At 40.3% G+C, this 24,803-nt stretch overlaps 1 protein-coding gene across 1 annotated transcript in view; it reads left to right on the plus strand.

Moving 5' to 3' along the window:
- Positions 1-24,803, plus strand: part of TMEM132B (transmembrane protein 132B) — a 254,167-nt gene that overhangs the window by 170,425 nt on the left and 58,939 nt on the right. The window contains exon 4 of the mRNA XM_075718748.1: positions 4,636-4,822. Coding sequence (XP_075574863.1) covers positions 4,636-4,822 — 187 coding nt within the window. The remainder of the gene's footprint in view (positions 1-4,635; positions 4,823-24,803) is intronic.

Genomic DNA, 24,803 nt, shown 5'->3' on the forward strand with positions numbered 1-24,803 from the left:
TGCCTACTAACTGCTGAGTACAGAGTGAAGACTGTATATGTTACAAAGCTTGACTGGGCTGTTGGGGACCTGCTTTGAATGCATTATGTATATATAGAACCATGGAATCATAGAATCGTTTAGGTTGGAAAAGACCTTTAAGATCATCCAGTCCAACCATTAACCTAACACTACCAAGTCCACCACTAAACCAATTAAGGGTAGAGAAGCAATTTCATGCTTCCTGGCTTGGTGGCTGGATTATTTATAATGAAAGTAAAAACTAGGAATCATTAAGGTTGGAAAGGACCTCTAAGATCATCATTCCAACCATCAACCCAACACCACCATGCCCACTAAACCATGTCCCAAAGTGCCACATCTACCCGTTTTTTGAACACTTCCAGGGATGGTGACTCCACCACCTCTCTGGGCAGCCTGTTCCAATGCTTGACCACCCTTTCCGTGAAGATACGATGCTAGGCAACAGGAAATTGTGCAGAAATCTCGAGGTTTGGGGGTTCTTCTAGCACCTAGCAGAGGCACTATTGTGAAACTACACAAATAGGATTATAAATTGCAGTTTGAAGAAGAGGGCCTACTTACTGGAGTTTGCAAGAGGAAATAAATCCAAGCCCATGGTTTCTTTTTCTCCTCTCACCAGAAAGAGAAATGTGTAATGAATGTCTCATGTCTGAAACACTGGGCTGGATTCATCAAAGGGAGTTAGTAATTACCAAATTGAGAGAATCATGAAGCGCTTTTCTAAATTTGAAAGGCTCATCAAGAATAGATCAGGAGCAGGCAAAATTAATAGTTATGAACTCATTTCCATAGAAATGGACTTATTAGCAAGCATGCCAGCTGCCTAAAATTATAAGGTCTTTTCCTTGTGCTTGCAGGAAATAATCTTTTTTTATAAAAGTAATTTTGACTTTTTATTTTTTATTGCTTCTCTAAACTAGGGTTTGGCAAAATCCTTCTAAACCGGGAAAAGACTTCACTGGACAACAGAAATATTTAACTAAAAAGAGAAGAAAGACGTGGAAAGGAAAAGTGATTTATAGTCCTTAGATTCCATCAGACTCTTCCCAATAGTGCAAACTTATTTAAGAGAAAAATGGAATAAGTCTCAAGAAAAAGCTGAAAAATCTTTATAGGATAAAGTTTGGTTTAGCGGGATTTAATGGCTGATAACAGCATGAGTTACAGTCGTCGTCTTCTCTGCTAGTGGATTTTCTCACTGGTAGCGTTTTGTCTTCACCAGGCAGTTGCACATCGACAGTGACTACAAAGACCAACATATCGGCCACCAGCTACAAACCAGACTAAAAGCTGCAGATTTGCCATGGCGGGGTGGAACGACTCCTTTTAAGAAGGGTTACAGTGTAATCCTCCATAGCCAGGAGAGAAATTTAGATACAGGTGTTGCAATGTAGATTTGTCAGCTAATGGTGCTGACATAAGTAAATGCTAACCTTTCAGGTCTTGATTATGGTTTAATTTATCTCTGGTTTTACTTTAGCAACCTCCATCAATTTCAGTGGAAAAAGGCAGTGGTCTCCCACACGGTATTATAGAGGATGGTTGATAAATTGCAAGAATTATGAATATAGTACTGGTCTTCCCACTAGGAAAGGAGCCCCTGTAGGATAAGAGGTGCAGCAGCCAGTAGGAAGGCACTAGTCTGAGCAAGAAAGAAATTAACTTTTCAGGTTTTATCATAGGTTCATTGTAGTTGTAACCCGGGAAGAGACTCAGAACAACGAGGGTGGATTAGTCCATGGGGTACTCTGTGTCCCAGATACTGTAACACTTGGCATTGCTTGAAGCCTGAATCTTTGTCCTAAAGAGGAAAAAAGGGAGACCATAATTTTAGAGAAAATTCACTGACCTGCTGTTCCAAAGGTAACTGGAAACCTGCTGGTGAATAAAGGAATCCAGAAGTTGAGTACTGGTTTGCTAAAGCTATACACTCAATGGAGAAACTCCGTAAGTGAAAGATGGTTAGACACAGTAAGTCCATCTCCTTCAGCCAAAGTTCAAATGAAAAGAAGTGGATCCTTCTTTAATCAATATGGATATGTCATGCTACATGATTCCCTTCTGAGACAAAGCAGAAAACATTTGACAAGCCACGTTGTTTTTCCAGGTGATGATAAGGATCCTCTTTGGAACCAGGACCTAGGAAGTCCTGAGTCCTGGGAGACCTGGGAAGTCAGCTTTGCAGTAGTTCATATGTTAATATTAAATCTGAGGAATATTTATGTTTGTGAGTTGCTGCTCTTTTTCTAGAGGCACAGAGACTCATTTCTAATCCAGCAGTGTATAACCATGTCTGCCTTTAAATGAAGCTTATGTCTTTTATAGCTATACAGCTGTGCTAAGGATGCAGTGAAGGTCTTTGCATATTTAGAGGCGCAAGAGTAATTTTACTCCCTGGCGATTACTTCAGTTGCTATATAGGCAAGATACACACATGCTTTTCTTAGGGAGATCTGAATCCCAGTCTGTCTTAAAAATATAAAACCACTATTATGGTTACTTTTTGGGTGCGTAAAAAGGAAAACAGGAAAGGAATAATTGAAGGCATGATGGACTGAGCTCAAAGTAGTGCCAGTCAGTGGGACACGTGGAATGGATTCATCTGTGCAGACTAACCTGACATATTATTTAAGTGGTGAATCTAAAGCAAAACCCGCCATCAGTGGTTTTGTTCCAAATTTGAAACCACTTGTGGGTGGTTTTGTGAGTGGCGACTATTGACTTGAACAGATTGAACCTAAATTGCAGATCTAAACATACCTTGACAGGCCCAATATCTAGATCCATAGTTAGTGTAGAGCTCATCTCTAAATTTCATTTCTGTGTTGTGAGCAAATTAATTTTATGTAATTTAGATAAAACAAACTGCCAGAAGTGATACGCGGAAAACTATGAAGCTGAGTACTCCCTTGTGGTGCCCGCAGTGGTTATGTTTTTAACAGAAATGGTTTAATTACATCCCTAGTATTGTGTAATAGTAGTTGTCTTAAAAGATTTTTGCTGATTGTCTGGTTGGCCACCCAAAAGATGCCTTAATAGCTTCTAGTTTTGCCTGGGGGTGGATAGTATCTTCTGTCAGCGTGGAAAATATTTATCCTCCAGGCATTGAAGCATATGTTTGTATTGTTTGTTGTCAGAAAGAAAACATGAAAATCAATAATTCCTGTTCAGATATTTTTCCTTTACGATGCGCCTTCAAAAACATATGGCAAAAACAGATTCTGCCTCTGTGCAGTTGGGCAGAGGAAAAGTGTGCTTTAAGTCTCTGTTCTTTGCAGCAGCAGGCTAAAACTTTCCACGAAAGTTTTAGGGTAAGGGCACACAAATAATGTACCGTGGGACAGGACAGAGGATGATATTAAGAGGGCAGGTCATTACTGAGGGGTGCCTGCATGCACAGAACACATCCTGGATCGGGGACAAGCTATCTCGTGCTCGCAGTAAGAGCACACTCAAGTCATTACAGAATGGCCCAACATGCTGCAAATTCAGATCTTAGCCTATTTTATGAGCACATACCCTGAAACTTCAGGAATATTGATAACATCGGTTGTCCCTTCAACGGAATATGATTAAGCAGTTGGGTCTGCAGTCAGGTTGGCTGCCTTTCCATCCCGCCTCGGCGTTTTGTAGGCTGCATCGGGTCTCCACGCTGCAGGCGTCTGTCTGGGAAACTGGGGCAGGAACTTGTATGCTGTTTTGTAACGTACTTCAATTTTTGTGGAAGTAAAGTGCTGGATCAGCAAAGGTCTGGTTTTTAAATAGATCCCTGCTGTGGATATGCCGAGTGCTGTTGGATAATCGTGGTGCCTGTTTTCTTCTCTGTAACATGAAGATAAGATCTGTCTTTCTAACCTGAGGATTTATTATTAATATTTACATAGCGTTGGACCAGAGGAGAGTGCTAAGTGGTGGTGTTAACAAAAGAAGCAGAAGTAATTTTTAAATACAGTTCTGAATGCTATGCATTTGCATCCATTCCTTTACCTTTAAACTTTTATTTCCAGATGAGAAATTTATAACGATTGCCATATAATTACAAGTCTGCACCACTGATGAGAAGAATGTTTTCATGAATTGAAAATAAGGATAATCTATCCCCCATTTTTTTGTCATGTATAATTGCTGCATATCCATTTTTTCACTGAGATAAAGACAAGTTTGGGTTTGAATTTCTTTTTTCCCCCCACAAGAGCTCGTTTCTGATACAGCATGAGGAATGGCCAAGTATTGTGTTGTTTCAGAGCATCAGTATTTGCAGCAACAGAATTATAATAATGCTATATTAAATAATAGACAATAATAATATAATAATAATCTGTGCAATGCAGTTCCCAGGGTTTGGGGCTTATTCTGTAAGTTCGTTGTGATTACAGAGGATGAACACCTGAGTTTAATAGGGAAAATGCCTCCATTTCAGGAAATGGTGTCATTTCATCTGTAAAGTATAGCTGTTGCCCAGTGTGTAGTCTGATTTTGGTTTCTGTCAGTGTCTTCAAGTCTGCATGTTGAATTCAGTGGTAAATCTTCTGGTGAATGCAAGAGAAATTAGAATATATTTTGTTATTAACATCCTGCTGATGTTGTGGGCAATTTTGGGTTTTTTTCCAGAGCAAACATGTCCTCCTACGAGATCCTGCAGATGGACTTTGAGATTGACAACACCAGCAGCCTGGCAGGGGCCCAGCAAATTACTTGGCAGGTGGAATACCCTCGAGATGACTCCGTGAGCGAACTGGTGGTCTCCGAGATCTTTGTCAGCCGAACAATGTTTGTGGGAATTGTTCCTCTTGCGATGGTAAGAACTTGCTGCTGCTTCTTTCTGCTAAATGTTTCCGTTGTTTCTCGTTAGTATTCAAGGGAATGTGAGCCATTTTATTATATGCTACTTCCTATGCACCTGCTGCAAGTGATTTAAATGCAAAAAATACATTTCAATAATATTTTATTTACCTGATATGCCATAATGGTTCCTTGGAAACCATTTGAGTCTTTTGTGAAAATCCTTTACCGTTTGTGGATTATTGGCCTGGTACATGGTAATAGCTCCTTTGGAGCCATTGTCTTCTGGTGTATTAATGCAACTGCCATGCATGTGCTCTAAGGGTAAATGTTGCAATTAGGTGGGACATTTTCAGTGAAATAAATTAGCATGCATGTGTGGGAAACTTCATTGCTAAACCAAACAACTGGACTGTTTTCTGCTTTGCTTTTCCCCAAAGACCCACACAGTCTGGTGAGCTGCAAAGTGTCAATTTAATAAAAGGTCCATTTTGAGTTATAGAGAAAGGACAAAATACTTTCTGAAGATGTAGGTGTCGGCCATATTTTCCAGGCAGGGTTTAAGGTGTATGTGTGCAGAAAGCTCAAAGCTGCTGGTTTCTTTAAAAAATGTGAATATCTCCTTCTAAAATCAAACACACCTTTTCTAGGAGGGACTGTTGGTCTACGCTTGGGCCTGATGAACTTTTTCATACTAGAGCTTTAAGCTTACACATGACCAGTGATTTCAGTGGGGGTATTCTGGTGTAAAACTAGAGAAGCAGCCAGAGAGCCTGGATGTTACACCAGTACCCTGAGAAACACTCTGGTAACTTTCATTTACTTCTCATGAACATTTGCCCTTCCCTTCTGAGTCGGTCTGTGCTGGTTTTCTTTTTATTACACCATATAACCAACAAATATTGGCATTTTCCTCTGCATGACCACTAGCTTCCCCTACTAGGACAGAAGCAAGGAAAGATGCTTGTAAAGGTAAATAAGACCCTAAAGAATTTTAATTTCCAGTTCCTACTGCCAAAGGCTACACTTACTGGCAGCCCAGTGATAGAGGAGAAATTATATGTAGAAAAGTCAATAGAGAATTTTCTTCTAGTGTTTTTTTTTTTAATCACGTAGGAGATGAAACAAAGCTCTAATTGTGTGGATGGAATATTATCAAATACTAATGGTGAATCAGATATAATAATGACAGAAGGTTGTGCATGAACAGTCTTGCACACAGCATTGCCGGTTTCAAATGGATAGCATGGAGCTTGTGCCATGCAGAGCACCACAGATATAAAAGGAAAGCAAATCCAACCCAAAAGCCCATTGTGAATGTTGGATCAGAGCTTTGCTGCTGTCTCTGCCAGGGTTTTGCCAGGGTTTGACTTCATCTCTTTGCAGTTATGGCAGATGTTGGCCACTTCAGCTGTCTCTAAATGTCCTTACAAAATCTGAGGTTGAACCTGAATTCAAAGTGGAGCTAATCTCATCTCTGACACTTTGTCTCCACTAACCGTGGAGTAAAGGAAAAAGCTTCTTTTGTGAATTTATGACCTTAGTCCTTAAATGGGGGTCTCACGTGGGCTATTACTTTGCTGTTGCATGTGAGCATCCTTGACTGGCTTGGCCCAAGGCTGATAGGAGAATTCATGACAGCAATGGCAGGAACAACAGCTTGTATTTGCATTTCTTTCCCTTATGTTTGCCAGTTTGCAGCGCTGCTTCATTTAATAGTCACTAACTGGTGCAGGTTCTGGCACTGCATTGCCCAGTCAGGAGCAAAAAGTAATTCTTCTGTGCATCATCCTGTGTTGTTCAGAGGAAACATGTTCCCAAGGCCTGGAGTTCCTCATTGAACTAAATGCATTTTAACGTTCATTCCTCTTCAGTATTTGCCTGGCTCATTGGTAAGGCAGTCTCCCCCTGAGTGCAGGTGTAAGAGACAAGCTTGTCATCTTCTGGACCTTGGTCCCCTGGAAGAGCACCACAGAAGGGTCCAGAAACTGGTGCGTTTCCATGCCTTTGCCATTGCACTGAACGTAAATTACTTGCTGTTCCTTTTCAGCGTATCCACTCTTTCATTGTAAACATTGAATATTTATAGATGAAAACATAGAGTTCCTTGGAGAGTTTAAGGTTTGAGCAAAACATTTAGTCCTTGATTTGCAGGAGTGAATGTTTTGATGGGATTACCAAAACCTCTTGGTGGTTCAGTGGTAATGACACCAGCGTTTGCATGAAGAAAGTGCAGCTCAGTATCATGAAGAACAAAAATTCCTTTCCAGTAAGAAGACTGAGGTGGATTCAGTAAGAGCTTACTGGAGGAGAAATTAGCTGTGAAATCCTGCAAAACGAAAATTAACTTCAATGCGTGGATCTCTTTCTGTAGACCACTTTAGTTCTTTTAATGTTCAGTTTTGGGCCCCTCAGTACAAGAAGGACATTGAGTTGCTAGACCATGTCCAGACAAGGGCAGCAAAGCTGGTGAAGGGTCTGGAACACAAGTCTTATGAGGAGCAGCTGAGGGAACTGGGATTGTTTAGTCTGGAGAAGAGGAGGCTGAGGGGAGACCTTATCGCTCTCTACAACTGCCTGAAAGGAGGTTGTAGTGAGGTGGGTGTTGGGCTCTTCTCCCAAGTAGTTAGCGATAGGACAAGAGGAAATGGCCTCAAGTTGTGCCAGAGGAGGTTTAGTTTGGATACTAGGAAAAATTTCTTTACTGAAAGAGTGCTCAAGCATTGGAACAGGCCGCCCAGAGAGGTGGCGGAGTCACCATCCCTGGAAGCGTTCAAAAAACGTGCAGACGTGGCACTTGGGGACATGGTTTGGTAGGCATGGTGGTGTTGGGTTGATGGTTGGACTGATGATCTTAGACATCCTTTCCAATCTTAATGATTCCTAGTTTTACTTCATTAAAAAATAATCCAGCCACCAAGCCAGGAAACTTGAAATTAATTATTACTCTACCCTTAATTGGTTTAGTGGTGGACTTGGTAGTGTTAGGTTAATGGTTAGACTAGATGATGTTAAAGGTCTTTTCCAACCTAAATGATCCTATGACTCTATAATATAAAGACAGCTTCTTCCATATAGTTTGGAATATCGCTGTTTTGTTGCTGCAGTTGGTCCTGTGTTTATCTTTGTTTTCCATGCTACTTTCTTAAGCAAACAGGAGAAAATCGAAAGAGCCCCCAGATAATTTATTCTGTCATTACATTGTGGTGACTCTGCAGATAGTGGTGGGGATATTTTTCTCATTACTAGCTTGCTTTTTTTTTTGTAGATAAAGATATGGTAGACTGCATGGTAACATTTGAATAATAGCCTGATGAAAAGAGCTGATTTTTTGCTTTAGTGAGTTTATGAAGCCCTTAACATCAAATCTCATGTTCTTAACATTTACATTTGGTAGCTAGCTCGAAAGGCCTTTTTTTGGGTTTTTTTGCTTTTGGGTTTTTCTAAGTGAAGATACAGCTGATTTTTGCATATTATGTAGCAAAAAATAGCTCCTTATTAGCAGACAATCTTGCTGTAATGAATTGATATTGCAGATTATTCCTGGCTAGTCCTTTGGTATCAAATCAGCAGTGCATTAATAAGCACTGTTTTGAGATGCACAGAAGGAAGCAGAGCCAGGAGAGTCTACAGGTGAAATCCTGGCCAGGGTAGTACCCGTCAGCTGCGCCTGCTCTTAGCCTGCTCCTGAGATGAGGTTGTCCAACATAACTCGGTGAAAAAACATTAGGATAAACTGCAATGCCTATATGCTGTGACTGAAAAGGAACAGAGATTTTTAAGCCTTGATAGGGACATTAGGAAGTAACTGGAAACTTGTTAGCTTGTGAGAAAAGTAGAAATACTTAGTGTTGCAAAACCAACTGTTCTTCCTTCTGTAAGGTAACTGTAAAATTACTGTGGGTTTCTGGGGGGTTTTGCATATATTTTGGAAGAGGACTAAGATAAAATCTTGGAATATTGAGAATTCCTCCCAAACTATCCATCTTAATTTGAATGATCCTCCATATTATAAATCTCAGTGTTATTTGTTGCCAAATCCAGTGCATTCAAAATATGTAAATAAATAAAACATTTGCACTAATGAGAGAAAATAAAACAAAATTTCATATTGAAAGAGAGCCCACTTTCTGCATCATCTGACAGTTCTCCCCAAATCCTTAAGCTCCTCCTAATTGAAACATCCAGTTTCAACAACTGCACAGGGCCAGACAGTTGGGATTTCCAAGGGAACTACATCCAGATGGAAACAGCACAGTCCAGTAATTTAGGATTTCCTTTCCAAAAGTCGTATCTCTACTTCTGGGCGAGCAATGTAGATTCTGCGCGCAGTGGGAAAGTGCACAGAGAGGATGCCGTGAGAATGCAGACCGTCCCTGGCTGGCACGGTGAAGAAAAGAGAAAATATCGAGATGGGTGATCACAACTGCATGCAGCCTACACCCTTCTCAGGAGCTGATTTGGATGACAGCTGTGATAACCCTACTGCTGCTCTAAGGGTCGGCTTTCTGGAGTTGTTCTTATGGCTCTGCCTGTAAATCAGATGCCTGCCGAGAGGTTTCAGTCCTGTAGCACTTCTTATAGAGGAATATAGTGGGGAATGCTCTCATTAGGTTATACTGTCATTTCCATCATTCCCAGCTGCTGGAAGAGTGTGGCAAAGGAAGCGACCCAGTCTGTATCCGTACAGCCGAAGTCATATGGGAAACCACATTCGGTTTTACTTGAGAAATGTTTTGAGACATGAAAGGGCTAAGAGGGTAGACTGTGTCTTTCAGCCTGTGTGTCGCGTGTCCGTCCCCTCTCAATCAAACAAGACCCCCGGTTCTTGTTTAGTCCAAACAGGGCCTTATTACCTCCTAGCAGGTGGCTAGAGCAGCGGCACACAATCAATGCGGAGTGCAAAGCGCTTTTTGTCTCACTGGCACCGTTTCCAGCCTCACGGACGATCTGATCCCAGGTGGTACTGCTGTGTGCATTTGACACCATTTTAGAAAGAGATTGTTTAGTTTGTCCAGTATTCAATTTTACACCATTTTAGAAAGAGATTGTTTAGTTTGTCCAGTATTCAATGTGACTTATGCTGAGATGATCAGACAGGACTCTGGGCCTCGCATACCTATCCCACCTAGCCTTTCTTTTATAAACTAACTGATCTCCCAAAGTGCTTACACCAAGAGCCTGCGCTTTGTTCCTGGAAAGCTTTGTTTCTGTAGATGAGGCTAGATTGGGAAATTCACCCCTTCTGAGCATGAAAATTGGATATATGTGTTATTGTCCTCTCATATAGCTGTAGAGGTATAAATATATATATATATATATATATCTCAAGACAAGGTGTCATAAGATACTCAAATATAAGTATGTGGGGAAATATAGGATTCTTTCTTAATTACTTTTTTTCAAATGGCTTTAGAAGTGGCCAGTGAAATTCTAAGTTCTTTGGACAACAGGCTGAGAAAACACAAAGCTCAAAACGTAGCAACCTCTGAAATCCTTCAGAGTGCTGCTGTTTTAATCCTGGAAGCTGCGCAGCTAGGTTCCTGTTAGGAGGGAAAGTGGATTTGAAAATGAATGAAAACCATCTGTGTTTCCTCTCTAAGGACAACTTTGCAAGTCATTCTAAACTCATTTTCTGTGAACTGTGGCACATAAAATACATGAAGATGCGTTGTCTTGTAACTGCTAGAGCATTTTCTGATAGCTAAAAGGGATTGGATGGGCCTGCTTAGATAGGGAAAATAAATAAATGCTAATTTCTAAAACTCCATGCAAATTCTAAAATTATTTTTTAAGTATTCTATTATTATTTATTATTTATGTAGTGTTTTATGTTTTCAGAACACTTCACAGACATTAATTAATCAGACCTGAATAAACCAAGCTTGATGAGAATGGAAAATTAAATGAAAATTAAGTCACTCTTACTCAGTTTTACCTGTTTCTGAATGACTTGTAAGTCACTTTTCATACTCTTAAAGGTACTTTTTAAAAACACTTTAAAAAAATCCTACAGTACTATTGTTTATTATCTCTAAAAACTGTTTTGGTTAGAAAAGAGGTAGGATATATATCGTCAAGAGCTAATGACAGCACAGATGAGTGGCTTTGAAGAATGTAAATGCTGTTTTATCACCTAAAGCTGTGCGTAACTATTTAAGCCAATTTAATTCAGGTAAAAAGGCATGGATGGGAGGACTAGTCCCTTAATTTGAAGCCTATTTAGAAGCCAGAATATTTGACTCCTGGAGGTTTCTTTGGAGAAGAGTGGAAGGAATATTTAGTTTTACCTAAGTTTTTGCCATAAGCTTTTAAGATAAAAAGCTGTTGAGAAATTTTACCTATAGACAATGAATGAGATTGAACACTGTACTGAGGTGGCTAATTTGGAGATAGCATGCACGCTTCTAGCTTGAGCATTACTGCACCATCCTCTTGCAAGATGTCCCTGAATACCTTTGAGGATCTGGGCCCGGCTGTTCAGTTTAACGTTCCACGATGCACTGAGGGTCAGATCAAAATGTTTGCTCCTGTGAGGCTTATCTTGTTTTCTCTTTGATGATAAACTTCTCTGATAATTGATTCTTCCAACATCTGGTGTACAGTTTAACACGTGCAACTAATGTCCCAAAAAGTAGAAAGGTGATCCATTTTCATCGTGTTGAGTAGAATACCAGATCAAGGTGAGGAAGTTGAACACAACCACATTTGAAACTCTCTTCAGTTCCACTATTTTGTTACGTCACTGAGTATCAGTAAAAGAATCTGCCTTCTGATATTACAATTACTAACTATAAACACTGCAAGTGATTATTTTAAAATAAGTTTTGCGGCACTGAAGTAGGATGCGAGTTGTGAATCTGGTTGATATCTAAAGCATCAGGAAGCATCCAGCCTCTCTTGATCTAAATAGATGTAACCTGCAATTTCCGCAGTTACGGAAAGTTGCTGGTAGCAAGGTAGTTAGTGGAGTCTGACTCCTGGGGTACGAGAAACAAACGCTTCCCCAGCTCTGAGCCTGTCATCCAGGTTTCTGTCACAAATAAATGTGATGGGATTAATCTGTTATCTAACTAACAGTTGGGGAAAAATAAAAAAAAGAGAGAAAAATCCAGGTCTTTTGGAGAGTTTCTAGGCAACTAGGAACTTAGTCAAAGTAAAGAACAAGACATTGAAGAGATGTGTTTTAACTGTTTTTTATAAGAAGGCTCCAGCTGAGGCTGAAGGCTTGAGGAACAATAGGTTTAATAATAGACGAATATCCAGCATTCTCTTCTTATCTAGGAAAATGATGGCTTGGTCTGTGACTGGCAGCACTGGTGTTTTAGATATACATGCTGCAGATCCTTTCTGGTATAGTAATAGAATTGTAATTCCCAGACTGTCATTATTCTAAAGTGTTTTTCAAATGCAACAATCAATATTTCACCAGTGCTCTGAGGCCCTCAGCCTGAAACATTTCTGTATATCCTACAAGTATTTAATTTGTGTCTTCAGAAATCTCGTTTCCTCCCCAAAAATGTAAGCTATTGGTTGACTAATGGTTTGCTAATGTTGTGAATCACTTAGAACCACAGATGGCTGTATATACCCTAGTGAGGTTTCTTTTAAATAGGAGGCTGAATAATAGCATCTCCAGTTGCTGCTAGCAAACATACTGACAAGAACACCCAGAAAAATCGTCTTTAAAGATGCCCATTTCTGTAACTCAGGCTGAAAGGGAATTGCTGAGTGCAACACTTTGCTTATTTGTTTTAGAAAAAGCAGGAACGCAGGGTGAGTGTGTTTTGGGTTTTTTTTAATGTACTTCTAGCTTTGGCTGCCGACTATCCAGTGAGAAATAGGAGAGTAAATGCAGTTTGGGATGAATGCCACCAAATCCCCATTTGCAGAGGAGGTGGCGCAGCCTTGCGCTCTTGGAGAGTCCACCGCTGTCGTGTTCCGATACATCTTTCCCAGTAAGGGCTGCATGCCTTTCCAGCTTAAAGGTTCGACTAAAAACGTAAAATATCTTTGTGGGAATATTTTCCAAAAATGATTGACTAAATAAAAAATCCTGTCTAAAATATTTGGTTTTGTCTGCCCTGCATAAAAGAGACAGGACTCGGGTGCCTGGATTGTGCTGGGAACGTTGTCGCACGCCTGGAGAACAGTAGTCTCCATATGCAAGCCCTCCAGCAAGCTGAGGCCGTGGCACAAACTCAGGACAGATCCGCATGCGTCCGCATCCAGCCATGGTCTGCAGTGGCTCTCCGTGCTGAGCAATGCCTGTGTGACCCTCTAGTCAAATCAGCAGCTTGAAGTGTAGAAATTACATGTTTCCTGGTATGAATTCTCCTGGTTTGTAGCTTTTTGCCTATGAGTCTGCTGAGATTATGTCCTGTTCCATTATTCAGATTCTGCCACGGCTTTCATTTATGACAATTCCTGTGCCCTTCTTTGGGGAAAAGATTTCTTCTGTGCATTCATTTTAATTCAGTACAAGTTAAAAGATGTCTGAATTAATGTGAATTTGAGTGTCCGTGTTCCTACATAGAACACTGTTGAATCCAGCTATGAAAAAGGGAGTGTTTAAAAAAAACCTTTAAAGAATTTATTTTTCCTACAGAAATAATTTTTGCTAATGGCAATATAGCTTATATTCAGACACCAATTAAAGGAGCATATTCATGCCAAGATGGAAATTGACCCAGACTTAGAAAGAATCTTACCTTAACCTTAAACTAAAATAAGAAAATGTTGAGCTTTAGCAGCCTCTTTTCTTCACTCTCTCTGGGGTCAGTTATAAAACCGCAGAACGCTTAATCCTGGAGTGTCAAAAATATCAGAATAGGATCAGTCATTTCTATCAAACCCAGATGATTTCCATATTTTTAGAGGTTGGTTAAAATGTATTTATGTGCAAAATGTCCCATATGTGTTTATTCATTGCACTTAATGCATATTTCTTACTTGAAATCATTTTGACCTTTGGCCTGCCAGTTCCCTTTAAATTACACAGTGCAGCTCTGGTTTACTTCACATGCAAAGTGAACTGCACAGAACATGATTTTGTCATTCACAAAATTTACCATTTCACGGGAAAAAAAATTAAAAGTAAATTCAATATGGAGTAGATCTTCATCCCAGAAATATCAGGGATTACCGAGATTTTTTTTAAAATGAAACCAGAATCTGAGACTCCCAGATCACAGATTTCAGTGTGAATTTTAACATTAATTAATGGGAGCAGGATTGAAGTCTTGAGCTTCCCTAAAACCCCACACTGGAAGGATTGATTTTAAACTCAAAGCAAATTAACTACTGTGGAGAGAGCACAGAATAAGAAAAAGGAAATTCTTCCTTTGTATTATTATATTTCCTATGCCCATAGCGAGTGTTTTATACCTCTGTAGCAGAGATAGTATCTTCTGCAATTATTACCATCTTCAAATTAATTGTCGTAGGGAATTAAATGGTTTTGTTTTGTAAGGCTGTTCTGACAACCACAGGGTGAATTTTATGGAGAAAGATGAAATTTTAAAAGATTTCTTGAAACATATCAGCCAAAATACAAAGATCTTATTAAGTTTGATCCAGGGGAAGACTTTGACTCTGAAATACGCTGGCAGAGAAGTGTGTGGGGAGCGCATGTCACGAGGAATGCCCACGGGGGCTTTGCGCTGACTGAACAAAGCCAGGAGATTCCAACATGCTTTGTGAACAGACATTCAGAAAAGCTATTTTGGATTGATCAAAATTGTTTAACAGCAGAAAAACACTTTTCCTTGTAGAACTGGGGGGTTTGATTAAATTTGATTAAATAATGAGCAAATACTTAATTTGGAAAAGAGCTTTTTTTTCTTAAGTGGAAATGTCCCATTCTGAATATGGCAGAGTAGGACCATTTTGATAATGTCAGCCTTCTTTCTTGGTGTTCTTCCGAAAATGAAATTCCAGCCAAATCTCCTCAATTTCGTGAAGTGTTTCAATTTTAACTGGACTGTATTTTCCAAAGGATATGACATTTTTTCCCTTTCAGTCTCATTCTGGGCATCTGAACTAGGTCTTGGAATTGCTCATTGTGAACCATTATCCCTTTCTTCCTCTGGTCCATTAAACATGTTCTACCATTTAATTTTGGGAGTAAAAAAGAAAGAAAGAAACCAAAAGAGAATTTGCTATTGGTGGGACAAAAATAATGGTGTTTTAAGTGTTTCCATGAAAGCAGTGTGACATGACAAATTTTAAGAAGCTCTGTGAATGCTATTAATATTTATGATGCACTCAAGAAAACAGCTATTGTGTGCCACATCCATCAAAGATAAGAATTGTATTCAACTGTGTTGGATGATAAACACTGAATGACAATAGCTAGAGATTATATGAGGGATTTCATACTCATGTTTTATGCCTGCTTGAGTAAAAGCACCATGTTATTCCACTGTGAACCAATAATTTTCTTTCATGAAATTAGATACACTTGCTGATACTTGTTACAGCCATAGTCCAAAACATTAATGAATATGCAGGGAGTGCTGATGCCAAGTGCTTCAGAGATCCTGTTGCAAGCTACTCAGGATCAAGTCCTAAAGGCAGCATTTTCCACTAATCCCCCTCTTGGAAATCACTCTGAAGCTTACCAAATTGCAGTGATTTGACCGCATATTGCCAGTTGTTTGCAGTTTGGATGAATGCTAACGATTACCCCAGGAAATGAAGGCCCTTCCAGGATAGCAAGCTGGCTTTTTATATCCCACGTTTCTCTTTAAAAAAATTCCATCTCTCCACCACCAGGAATGGGGCAGAATTGCCCGTGCCGTGGGAACGCCTGCTCTGATCCCACACCGGCATCTGTCTTTAGATAACGTGCCCAGGAATGTCCTAAGTCTGGCATTGCTTTTGTTCGTTGTCATCACTGTAAAATGCAGTTTTGGAACTAATTAATGATCATCCGGACAAGCAACTGCTGGGGAAAGATAAAGGGGACATCTCTCGCCAGCCTTGCTCTTAAACGCTGCACGTCTCCTCCCTGCGCCACGTGGCCGTGCCTGGCAAGCTGCAGGGCCTCGTCCTCCCGGTCAGTGCTGGGTCTGCTCCTGTGATTAATCTGACGCAGGGGCTGAGTGCATTGCCACTTCCATGTTCTTCCTGCCCTGCCTTCTTATTAAAAGCGTAATGCTCTGGAGATGCTTCTTTCTGAAGATCGGACTAATGATGCCTGAATTCTGCACTGCACACCCCGTCTTTGGAAAGAAACGGTAATTCAGAGTTGATTGACGAATACCTGTAGCATCTTTGGTCAGGTGTTTCTAAATAAAGCTGTATTTGGAAGAGTTAACATGCTCTCCATATATCAAGGGTAGGAGGACATCCAGGTATTCGTGCAGCCAGAGTGATCTCGGGTCTCTTTGATCCATGCGGAGAGTTACTGTTCTTGGAAAACCCTCTCCAAGGATGCACAGGCACTAAATTCTTGTTAGAAGTAAGTGGTTCCAATAATAAATGTGCAGAGGAAAATGCTAAGAGGTGCTCTTCCGCTGAGCTGATATGGCTGTGCTGCCTCTGGAGGGCTATTTGGTTACCTCTGTTCCTTTAGGTTTGCTGCTTCTATCTTTATGAAAAATTTGCCAATGGGAGTTCAGTGCAAGCTGATGGAGGGATCCCTTGACAGACTATGGAGAGCGGTAGGACCTCCTGCAGGCCAGGAACAAGGGCACAGCGAACCTCTTGACAGAGTGATTGCAAGAGGTATGAGCTGAACCAACCTGAAATGATTTTTGTGAGCAGTACAGACCATTACCAGGACCCAGACCGGGGAAACGCAGTGTGCTGGTGGGAGCTACAAAGCTTTTACTTTGTCTGCCTAAAATGAGACTCTTCTTGTTCCTTAACAATTACCCAATAATTTGGTTCGTCTGTAATTTTTTCAAGAGTTCTCATTCTGGTTTTATTGCCTATTAACTTAGCATTCTAGTCTTGGTCTACAGCTGATTGGCCAGTAATTTGAACTAAAGCCCTCATCAAAAGGGCATAATTTGTAAAACAGAGAAGAAATCTCAGAGATACTGAAATTACTGTTAATTAAATCAGCACATGAATATAATGGGCACACGTGAACAAAATTATGTTTGTTTTTGAGCTGTTCTGCTAGCGGGAGAGTAAGTCTTATTAGGACTATTTAATTGTCAGCCTGTATTTATAAGATGTACAGCGAGCTGGGTCCCTTCTGCATGAATTAATTTTGTATTGTGTATACATGTATGAGTGATACATATAGTTCTTAGCTTATGCAAACAGACCATGTTCTTGCCGAGCAGATGCTGTACTGTACTTCTTATGTACATGTTGCACTGAAAGCTTTTCTGTTTTAAACGGTCATTTGTATTTAACACAACTTTTGTTCAAAGCTGGCATTGACCTTAATGTAGTTAATTCTGATTTACATAGCCCCAATATCAGTTAGGCTTAGGAATGATTTTACATGTAATTCTATTTTTTTAATTCAATTAAAATAGTATCATAAAGATGGAGCAGAGCAGCAATCAGCGAGCTTTAGAAGTTGTAATGTAGCCTATAAGCAGCTATTGTGTATAAAGAAATTTCTTCCAAAGGTGCCTCAGCTTCACTGAAAATGCTAAGCTACAGCTTTATTAAGATAATCAAGATACTCTAAGATGGTGCTTTGGGACAGCCTTGTAATATTCTGTGTTGCTCAATGCTGAAGTTCTTGCATTAGCAGCTTCACAACTCTGCATCCTGTGGAGCTGGAAGGCAAAACTGCATTTTGCACTGGTTGGTGCTGTTCTGTGAGCTCTTTCAAGATGAGTCCAAGGCAGAAGACAACACTCCCTCGTGGGGGTGGCAGGAGTGAGGGCATCAGCACTGGTAAGGGCGGAGAGGAGCAGGCGTTGCAAATTCCAGGTTATTTGAGAGGTAATAAATGCCTTCCCTGCTGTGGCTAGGAGAAGAAATGGATCCAGTGAGTTTCAAGGGATGAAGTGCTGGCATCACGCTGAAATCTGCGGTCAAGGACAGGGAGAAGCTAATTGACTTTTGCGTAATCTTTGGGACCTTCTAATTTTGGGTTCGTAAATGCACTGAAATGCCAAGGACTCTTCCCAAGCTTTCCATAGCTTCCGGGAATACTGCTGCCCAAAACCTCAGTGCCATGAGACCAGTACTGGCGTGGCTCCTGTACTGGAGCTTGGGAGAGAGCCCAAACCTGCTCTTCTCCGTTCCTGCAGAGGAAGAACCTCGCCCTGATTTACACACTGATCACAGACAGTATTTGCTGTTGCTGCTTGTGCAGTCTCTCAGTAGGATTGTAGTAAAGAGTAGGAGGAAAAAAGCAGGGAATATAATCCAGAAATCACACTTTATTCATTCCCGTTCCTGCATGTGTCCTTCCTCCTCATGTTGTTTCCTTGTGGTCAGGAGCAAGCTCATTCCTGTAGTGTTGGCTTGGCTCTGCAAAAGAGGAGGAGCCACAAGAACTGAAGTTTGATAGGAAGAAAATGCAGAGCCGTTTGGACGCTGCAGCATTTTGGTGTGCCAAGCATGGGTTAACAGGCTTGATGTACTTCATGTTGCTAGAGATTTAAGTGACAGAGTATTTGATCTCTGTCTCTCACTAGTGTGTCATTGCTTCCTTAGACTATGGATGTCAAAATGCATTTGATCTGCTGCAGAGTTAAAAACACTCATTGTTTCAGCCTCCATTTTGAAGCTCACCTAATGAAGAACAAATTTCAAAGGGGAAAATACACCATTAAATTCTGTGTCAGAATAGGGAGCTGTAATGGTGTTTAGCTTTTTGCCTCTAGATTGCCAGCTCAAATCTAACTCTGCCAACAGAAATCAGAAGTGTGGTTTCTAGGGACCAGCAATTTATGTTAAAAGCAAAACTCCAGCCCTATGAAGTGTGATAGCCCTATGACTGTGAAGTACCGTGAGTCATGTTTGTAGAATTTGAGATGAGATTTTCAAGAGCATCTCATGGCTGGATTTCTGAAAGTTATTAAGACACCGGGAGCTACAGATAGTCACTTTATGGGATTTTTGAATGGACCTTGCTCTTTAACTCTGTTAGACGCGCCTCTGCAAATTGTGACTCTTACAGATACTAAAGCAGCGTATTTTCAGTGTACTTTCAGTGAGTTGTGTGCATCCAATCAGCCCAGTTACGCTGACAAGAGGAGGGGGCACAGTGGCACTGTGATAGCAGTGAGCAGAAGCTCAGCTACCCGGTGGTATCGGGAGTCCTGTCGTGGCTCCCCGGCACCTCAGAAGAGCATCCTTCAAGGTGGGGGGAGGCGGGAGCTTCCTAGTGGGGCCCATGCTGAGAAGAGAAAAAGGAGTGTGTCTTACGTGGTGCTGGGCAGTATCTTTTGGTCAAGTAGTGGTTGCAGAGATTTTAAGAGAGTACATAGCTCAGGATGGTAAGGAGAGACGCAAATACCTGCCTTCATTTCAGCCAAATGATGTATTTTTCCAGTGTTTCCCCAGTTCAGCTATTGCTTATTTTTTCTCTTTGCTTGTGGGCCTTTTAAATTCAAAGAGAAGATGATTTACTTCCCGCTTCGTCTCTAGTTTAAGGACTGTGAGGAGCAGCCTGCTCTCAGTCCCTCATTTTGAACCTTTCCTAGTCTACTCAAATGCTCACAAAATGGGTATAACTTTAGTGGTTAGGGCAAGGGGGAGACTTGGGGTCCAGTCTCTCTTCCAGTTACTTTTCTAGAAGTTTGTAATGCACATACATACCTAGGGACTGCGGTAGCTGAGCTTAAAAGTAGCCTGTGCAAGGATTTTTACCGAGGTATTTGTATACCAGGTATGTCCTTTAATAAAACCTTAGCTGCATTGGAAACTCCCACCCAACATCCAGGTCTAGGCTCCTCCAAGGACTGATGCTGTTCAGCAGCAGCAGCTCAAGTGAATAGGAAGGGACCAACAGGTAGTTTGTAAAAGTGTGTTAGAGATCTACAACACAGCTCGGAGTACCGTGAGAAATTCCCAGAAACACGTGCATACTTGAGCTTTTATAAAACAAAGACTAGCATTCACATAGGTTCATATTTATCAGTTATTTTCAGTTGTAAATTTGCCATTTAGAATTAGGTATTGCTTATAAGTTGCATAAGTTGCTTTCTTAATTACATAACATATAACGAAATGACCTGCAAACTGTGGGGTTGCTTTGGTAAGTGCACTTTTGCGTTGTTGCTAGTTTCATGATTATCTGCTCAAGAAAAAAAGACCAACAATCCCAACGGTCTCTATGGCTTATATCCTATAATGTGGATTTCAAACCACAAGTCAGAATAGTTTTGTTTGGTGGAAAAATAGTCAGGTTACGAATTATCCACAATAATTCTGATAAATGAGTACATTTTCAAGTTTTCCTAACCGGTCACGATCAATTCACAAAGAGGAAAAGGAATGCAAAAGTCATCCAATAAATTATTCATTATATTCACTCAGCTATAGCTAACAGTGAATTGTCTAGACACTAATTACCAATTTTTAACCTATGTATGTTCACATAACACTACTGTGTGAATAGCTTCAGTATACAGTGGCTTGAGATAATAGTAATGGATGTAAGTCAACTAGCAGGTGATTTTAATTGGGAAATTATATTGGATTTTTCTATTGAACTTCTATAAAACATTACATAAATATTGAATCTTCTTAATGTTTTTCTCTTGTTGAAAATATAGGCACACAGAGTTCTGTGCTAATTTGATCAGTGGATAAGCAAACACCTTTTTTTTTTTTTAATTTTGCTGTAAAATTCTCCCCTAAAAACATTAAATTCAGAATAGAGGAAGAATCTACAAGGAGTCTGATGCAATAACAACGTTTTCTATTTTGGTGATGATTTTCCACTAACTAGTTTGCATGGCTCCTTAAGGAGGGTTCACATCTATCTTTTTTCAGTTTACTGGCGTGCTGTAATGCACTCCTGATGGCGCAAGGAACAGAAACCTTAGTCCTTCCCCTTTGTTGCTATGGCAAAAAAGCAAGACTTTGGGGGGATTCCCTTCATTTCCTAGGCGATGCAAAACCTCTGCAGTGACGGATCTCACCTCCTGCTTAGCTGCCTGGGGGATGTGGTTGCTGGGATTTGCATGGGGGAGCTGGTGCTTGACAGAGGACCTCAGAGCAGTTTCACAAGAAGATACCTGGCCGCTGCTGTTGCCAAGGCGGTGGCCCTGCGGGTCTGTCAGCACTCAGCCGTAGCACAGATCTGTGCCGCTGATTGTCAGTTTTGTGGGTGTGACAGCGAACAAAACAGGCTTTTATATTCCTTTGACTTCTTTCCAGAAATCTCTATTACCATTACAGTTAATTAGAGAAGAGTTGGACTGAAAATAAAGCAGAAAATCATAATCTCGAATGGATTTGTTACTGAAGCACGTGCCCTGTGGACTAATTGCAAGTTAGCAATTTTATGGTGCTCAACTGCTCTGAGTTGATCAGAAGCTGTCATTCATAAAGCTCTTCTATTTCACTTAGGGTAACATGCCTTAAGAGAAAAATAGCAGGAAACCCACACAAACAATTGGAAATTATGCAAAACCTAGGACATTGTAAAAGAATATTTGCATAGAATTTTGGTTTTGTGTATGTCAGCTTAAGCTACATCCTTCGGGTTATGGCTTATAGAGAGGTGCATTAAATACTAACCACGTGTAGCTCCCATTAACCCTAATACAAGCTCTGATTCTGACTTCCTGTGTGCTTAATGTTATCTTAATGCAATTTGATTTGATACTTAATTGCAGTAATTTAATTAATGGTTCTGTAAATAAAAAGGCTAAGTTGTCCCCTCCTACACATGCAGATATGCACAGCAAGCAGCTCTAGTGGCTCCTGTGAGACTTAAATTTATGTGTCTTAGAGCAGAATTTAACCCTAAGGATATATGATACAATGCCCAAATCCCAGAATAACACTGTAATGGTGTTTGCATTGGAAATGTTACAGTATTAGTTCAAGCTTCCAGGAGGGGAGTGGCATTTACAAACCAAACCTACAGATTTCTCCCTAATACTTGTTGACAGGATAGGTCACAGAATTGCTTCCTTGTACAACAGGTTTCCATTTAAAGTAGTTTGCAAAGACTTAGTTATTAATAAAACTGTTATTAATTGGATAACCTGCTATTAAAATTGTTACAGAATCCTATTGGCCTAATGGGTTACTTACAAGCCAGAGCTTATAGGCATTTATAACCCTTCTATTGATGTGCCTATTACCTTCTCTAACATATGCTACTCATGTCTTGCGCACTTAAAACGCCTATTAAATATTGATTAGTCTCCCTTATAAACCATTTATAAATAGAAGCATGTAATATAAAATGTAACCTAAAGTCATTAAGGCTACATGGCATGCAACTTAATAGTAGCAATCTTGAAAAGTTAGGGAGTGCATGAATTAAGGGAATTGTATTCATAAACTATTTTCTTAGTACAAGATAGCGGAACTCCCATTGAAGTCAGGGAGTTCCCATAGCATCTACTGAAGATTTTGCACTGTTTATAAATGTATTTATAAACAAGAGGTGACAGAATGCAACTTCAGAGGTACCAGGTAAGCTGAATTCTTTTTCCGTGCTTTTTAGGACAGAGTAGAGCTGTGTAAACTACAGCTCCAAATATTTATGCAAAGACCAAAGGAGGAGGAGCATCATGTATTCACATATGCAAAAGAGGTCCACGTTCCCTGGTGTTGCTGCTGTGAAATGCATAGATATTCTTCTGGTGTTAATGGAATTTTACCATATTCTCTATATAATAAATCACAGGCAGCTGTTTCTAAATCAGCCCCTGAACTGAACCGAATTCAGCATACGTAGCATCCCACTTCAGCATAATTGCCCGCTGTTAAGCTTGGAGGTAAATCACATTTATGTGCCTTCAAATCTATACCCAGTATAAGTGAAATCTGAGTAAGACCCTTTGCCTGAACTTGCCTTGTCCTGAGTTTGTATTGCCATTTAACTTAGTATTATTGCAAATACCCCTGACACGTACTTCAAAAGTAGGTTTTATTTTGGAAGTGGCACTTAGCCCCTAAGAATAGACCAGATTCGTGTGTCCCACCATTCTGTTGTGATTAACAGGATATTTAGATAGGCAAGAGCCAACTCTGGTCCAGAGGCTGATGTACTCTGAAAACCTACAAAACACTGACGTTCGGTGTGGGAATGACAAGTACAAAAACCTCAGGCAGTAATGGCAATCAGCAGGCCTTTTTGTTATGCAAAGGAAAAAAAATCAGATAGATGGAAACAACAATAAACCACCAGCGATTCAAAGTGCTTTCTTTCAAAACATCTCTTGCAATTCCTAGCTGCCTCCCTTCTTTGTCACATCTCACTTCTCAGATAAACAGCAGAATTGGTCAGACACTTCCTTTGCCTTTGCAGTTCTCAGTCATTACTCAGTGTCTGTACCTGACCCCCAGCTCTTAAAAGCCCAACAATTAAGCAAATTCCAAAGAGGATTACAATTGAGAATCAGAGGGTATAAATGTGATTTAGCATGGAGTGCTGAGCATGACAAATCATTTTTGTGCCTAGGCCTTACTTGTTCTGAAATGAGTTTCATTTAGAAACGCGGAACAGATTCAGCCGTGTTCCGGTGCCAAGTGTCAGGTGCGGCCGTGCAACTTCTGCAGATGGGCTCTTGCAAGGCTTACTGAGGCTCTAATACCTTTCCTTAAGACCAAAGTGCCACCGTTCTTGTCAGCTTCTTAGCCTTGGGAGGAAATAGAGAGGCATGCATGCACAAACCAACCTCCCAGGTTAGTTCCTTCTCTTTGGAAGAGCTTGACTGGAAGCATCGTGTTGTAGAAGGAAAGCACAAGGACACTGCGAGGTGGACTCAGGATTCCTTATTTACGTGGCTAAGAGAGACAGATCTTGATGCAGAAAGTTTCCAAAACGTGGTCTAAGCGTACAATGGAAGGGAAAAGTTTCTTGAATGTTTTCCTGCTGTGAGTTACTCCGTGAGAAGTTTGTCTTAGGCTTTCACTACTACAGAAGCTGGCTGGTGTTTCATTGATAAATGAAGAAATCTGTCACATCAGAAAAGAGTATTAATAGCATGCACGTGTGTGCTTGCATGTGTCTGTGTATTGAGTTGCCTTGGAAACAAGGGGAGAAAGTGCCACGAACCAGAACATGCTTTCCATTTAAGGAACACTTGTGCTGTTGTAAAGCTCCATACAAAAATAATCGAATTGATTCATCCATTCTGTAAGCGTCTTGCTACACACAGCAGCGTGAGTGTGTGGATCCCATGTAAATATGACGGAAAGCCACTTGACTTTGGTTTTGAGCATATTGTTGAACAAATGAGTTGACATTGGTGAACTTCCTAATCATGTGGAAAAAAATGTATGCAAATTATAAAAAAATTTGGCAACGCTCCAGGTGTACATTGAAATTACTAAGATATGAAATAGACCTAGAGTATTCACATTGCAAAACAAAGCGGACAGTTTTACCTTACATATAAGAACAGCTGTTTCAGCATATTGGCCTCAAAGACAGTATGTTGAAACAGCTGTCCAAGTGTTTTGGAGGTTAATCTGCTGAATTAATCATTGTGTATTTTTTCTTCAATTTATAATAACGTTCGTACTGTTCCTTGTGGGCATGTGAACAAAATATTAAATATAAAGTTTTAGTCATCAGTGAAATGCATATCAGAAAACTTTGTGCGAGAAGAAAATCTGTCTTCAAAGTGACACCGGGTTTTGAAGAGATAAACATGTTGTCAATACAGACACTGATCTCAGCAGCCAAATTATGGTGGGTTTTTTAAAGATAAACTTCAGGGGAGAATCACTAGCAATATTGGTCTGTGAGACACAAGAAGCCTGGACTTTTGCATCAAGTTCTGTGAAATAAGTGAATTAAGGACATTCTCTGTTGCCTGGTGTTTCCAAGTCATCTAGGAGCTTCCACCTCGAGTAACCTGCAAGCTGCAATTTCATGTGTT

Source organism: Pelecanus crispus, chromosome 11, assembly GCF_030463565.1.
Source record: "Pelecanus crispus isolate bPelCri1 chromosome 11, bPelCri1.pri, whole genome shotgun sequence".
NCBI lineage: Eukaryota > Metazoa > Chordata > Aves > Pelecaniformes > Pelecanidae > Pelecanus > Pelecanus crispus.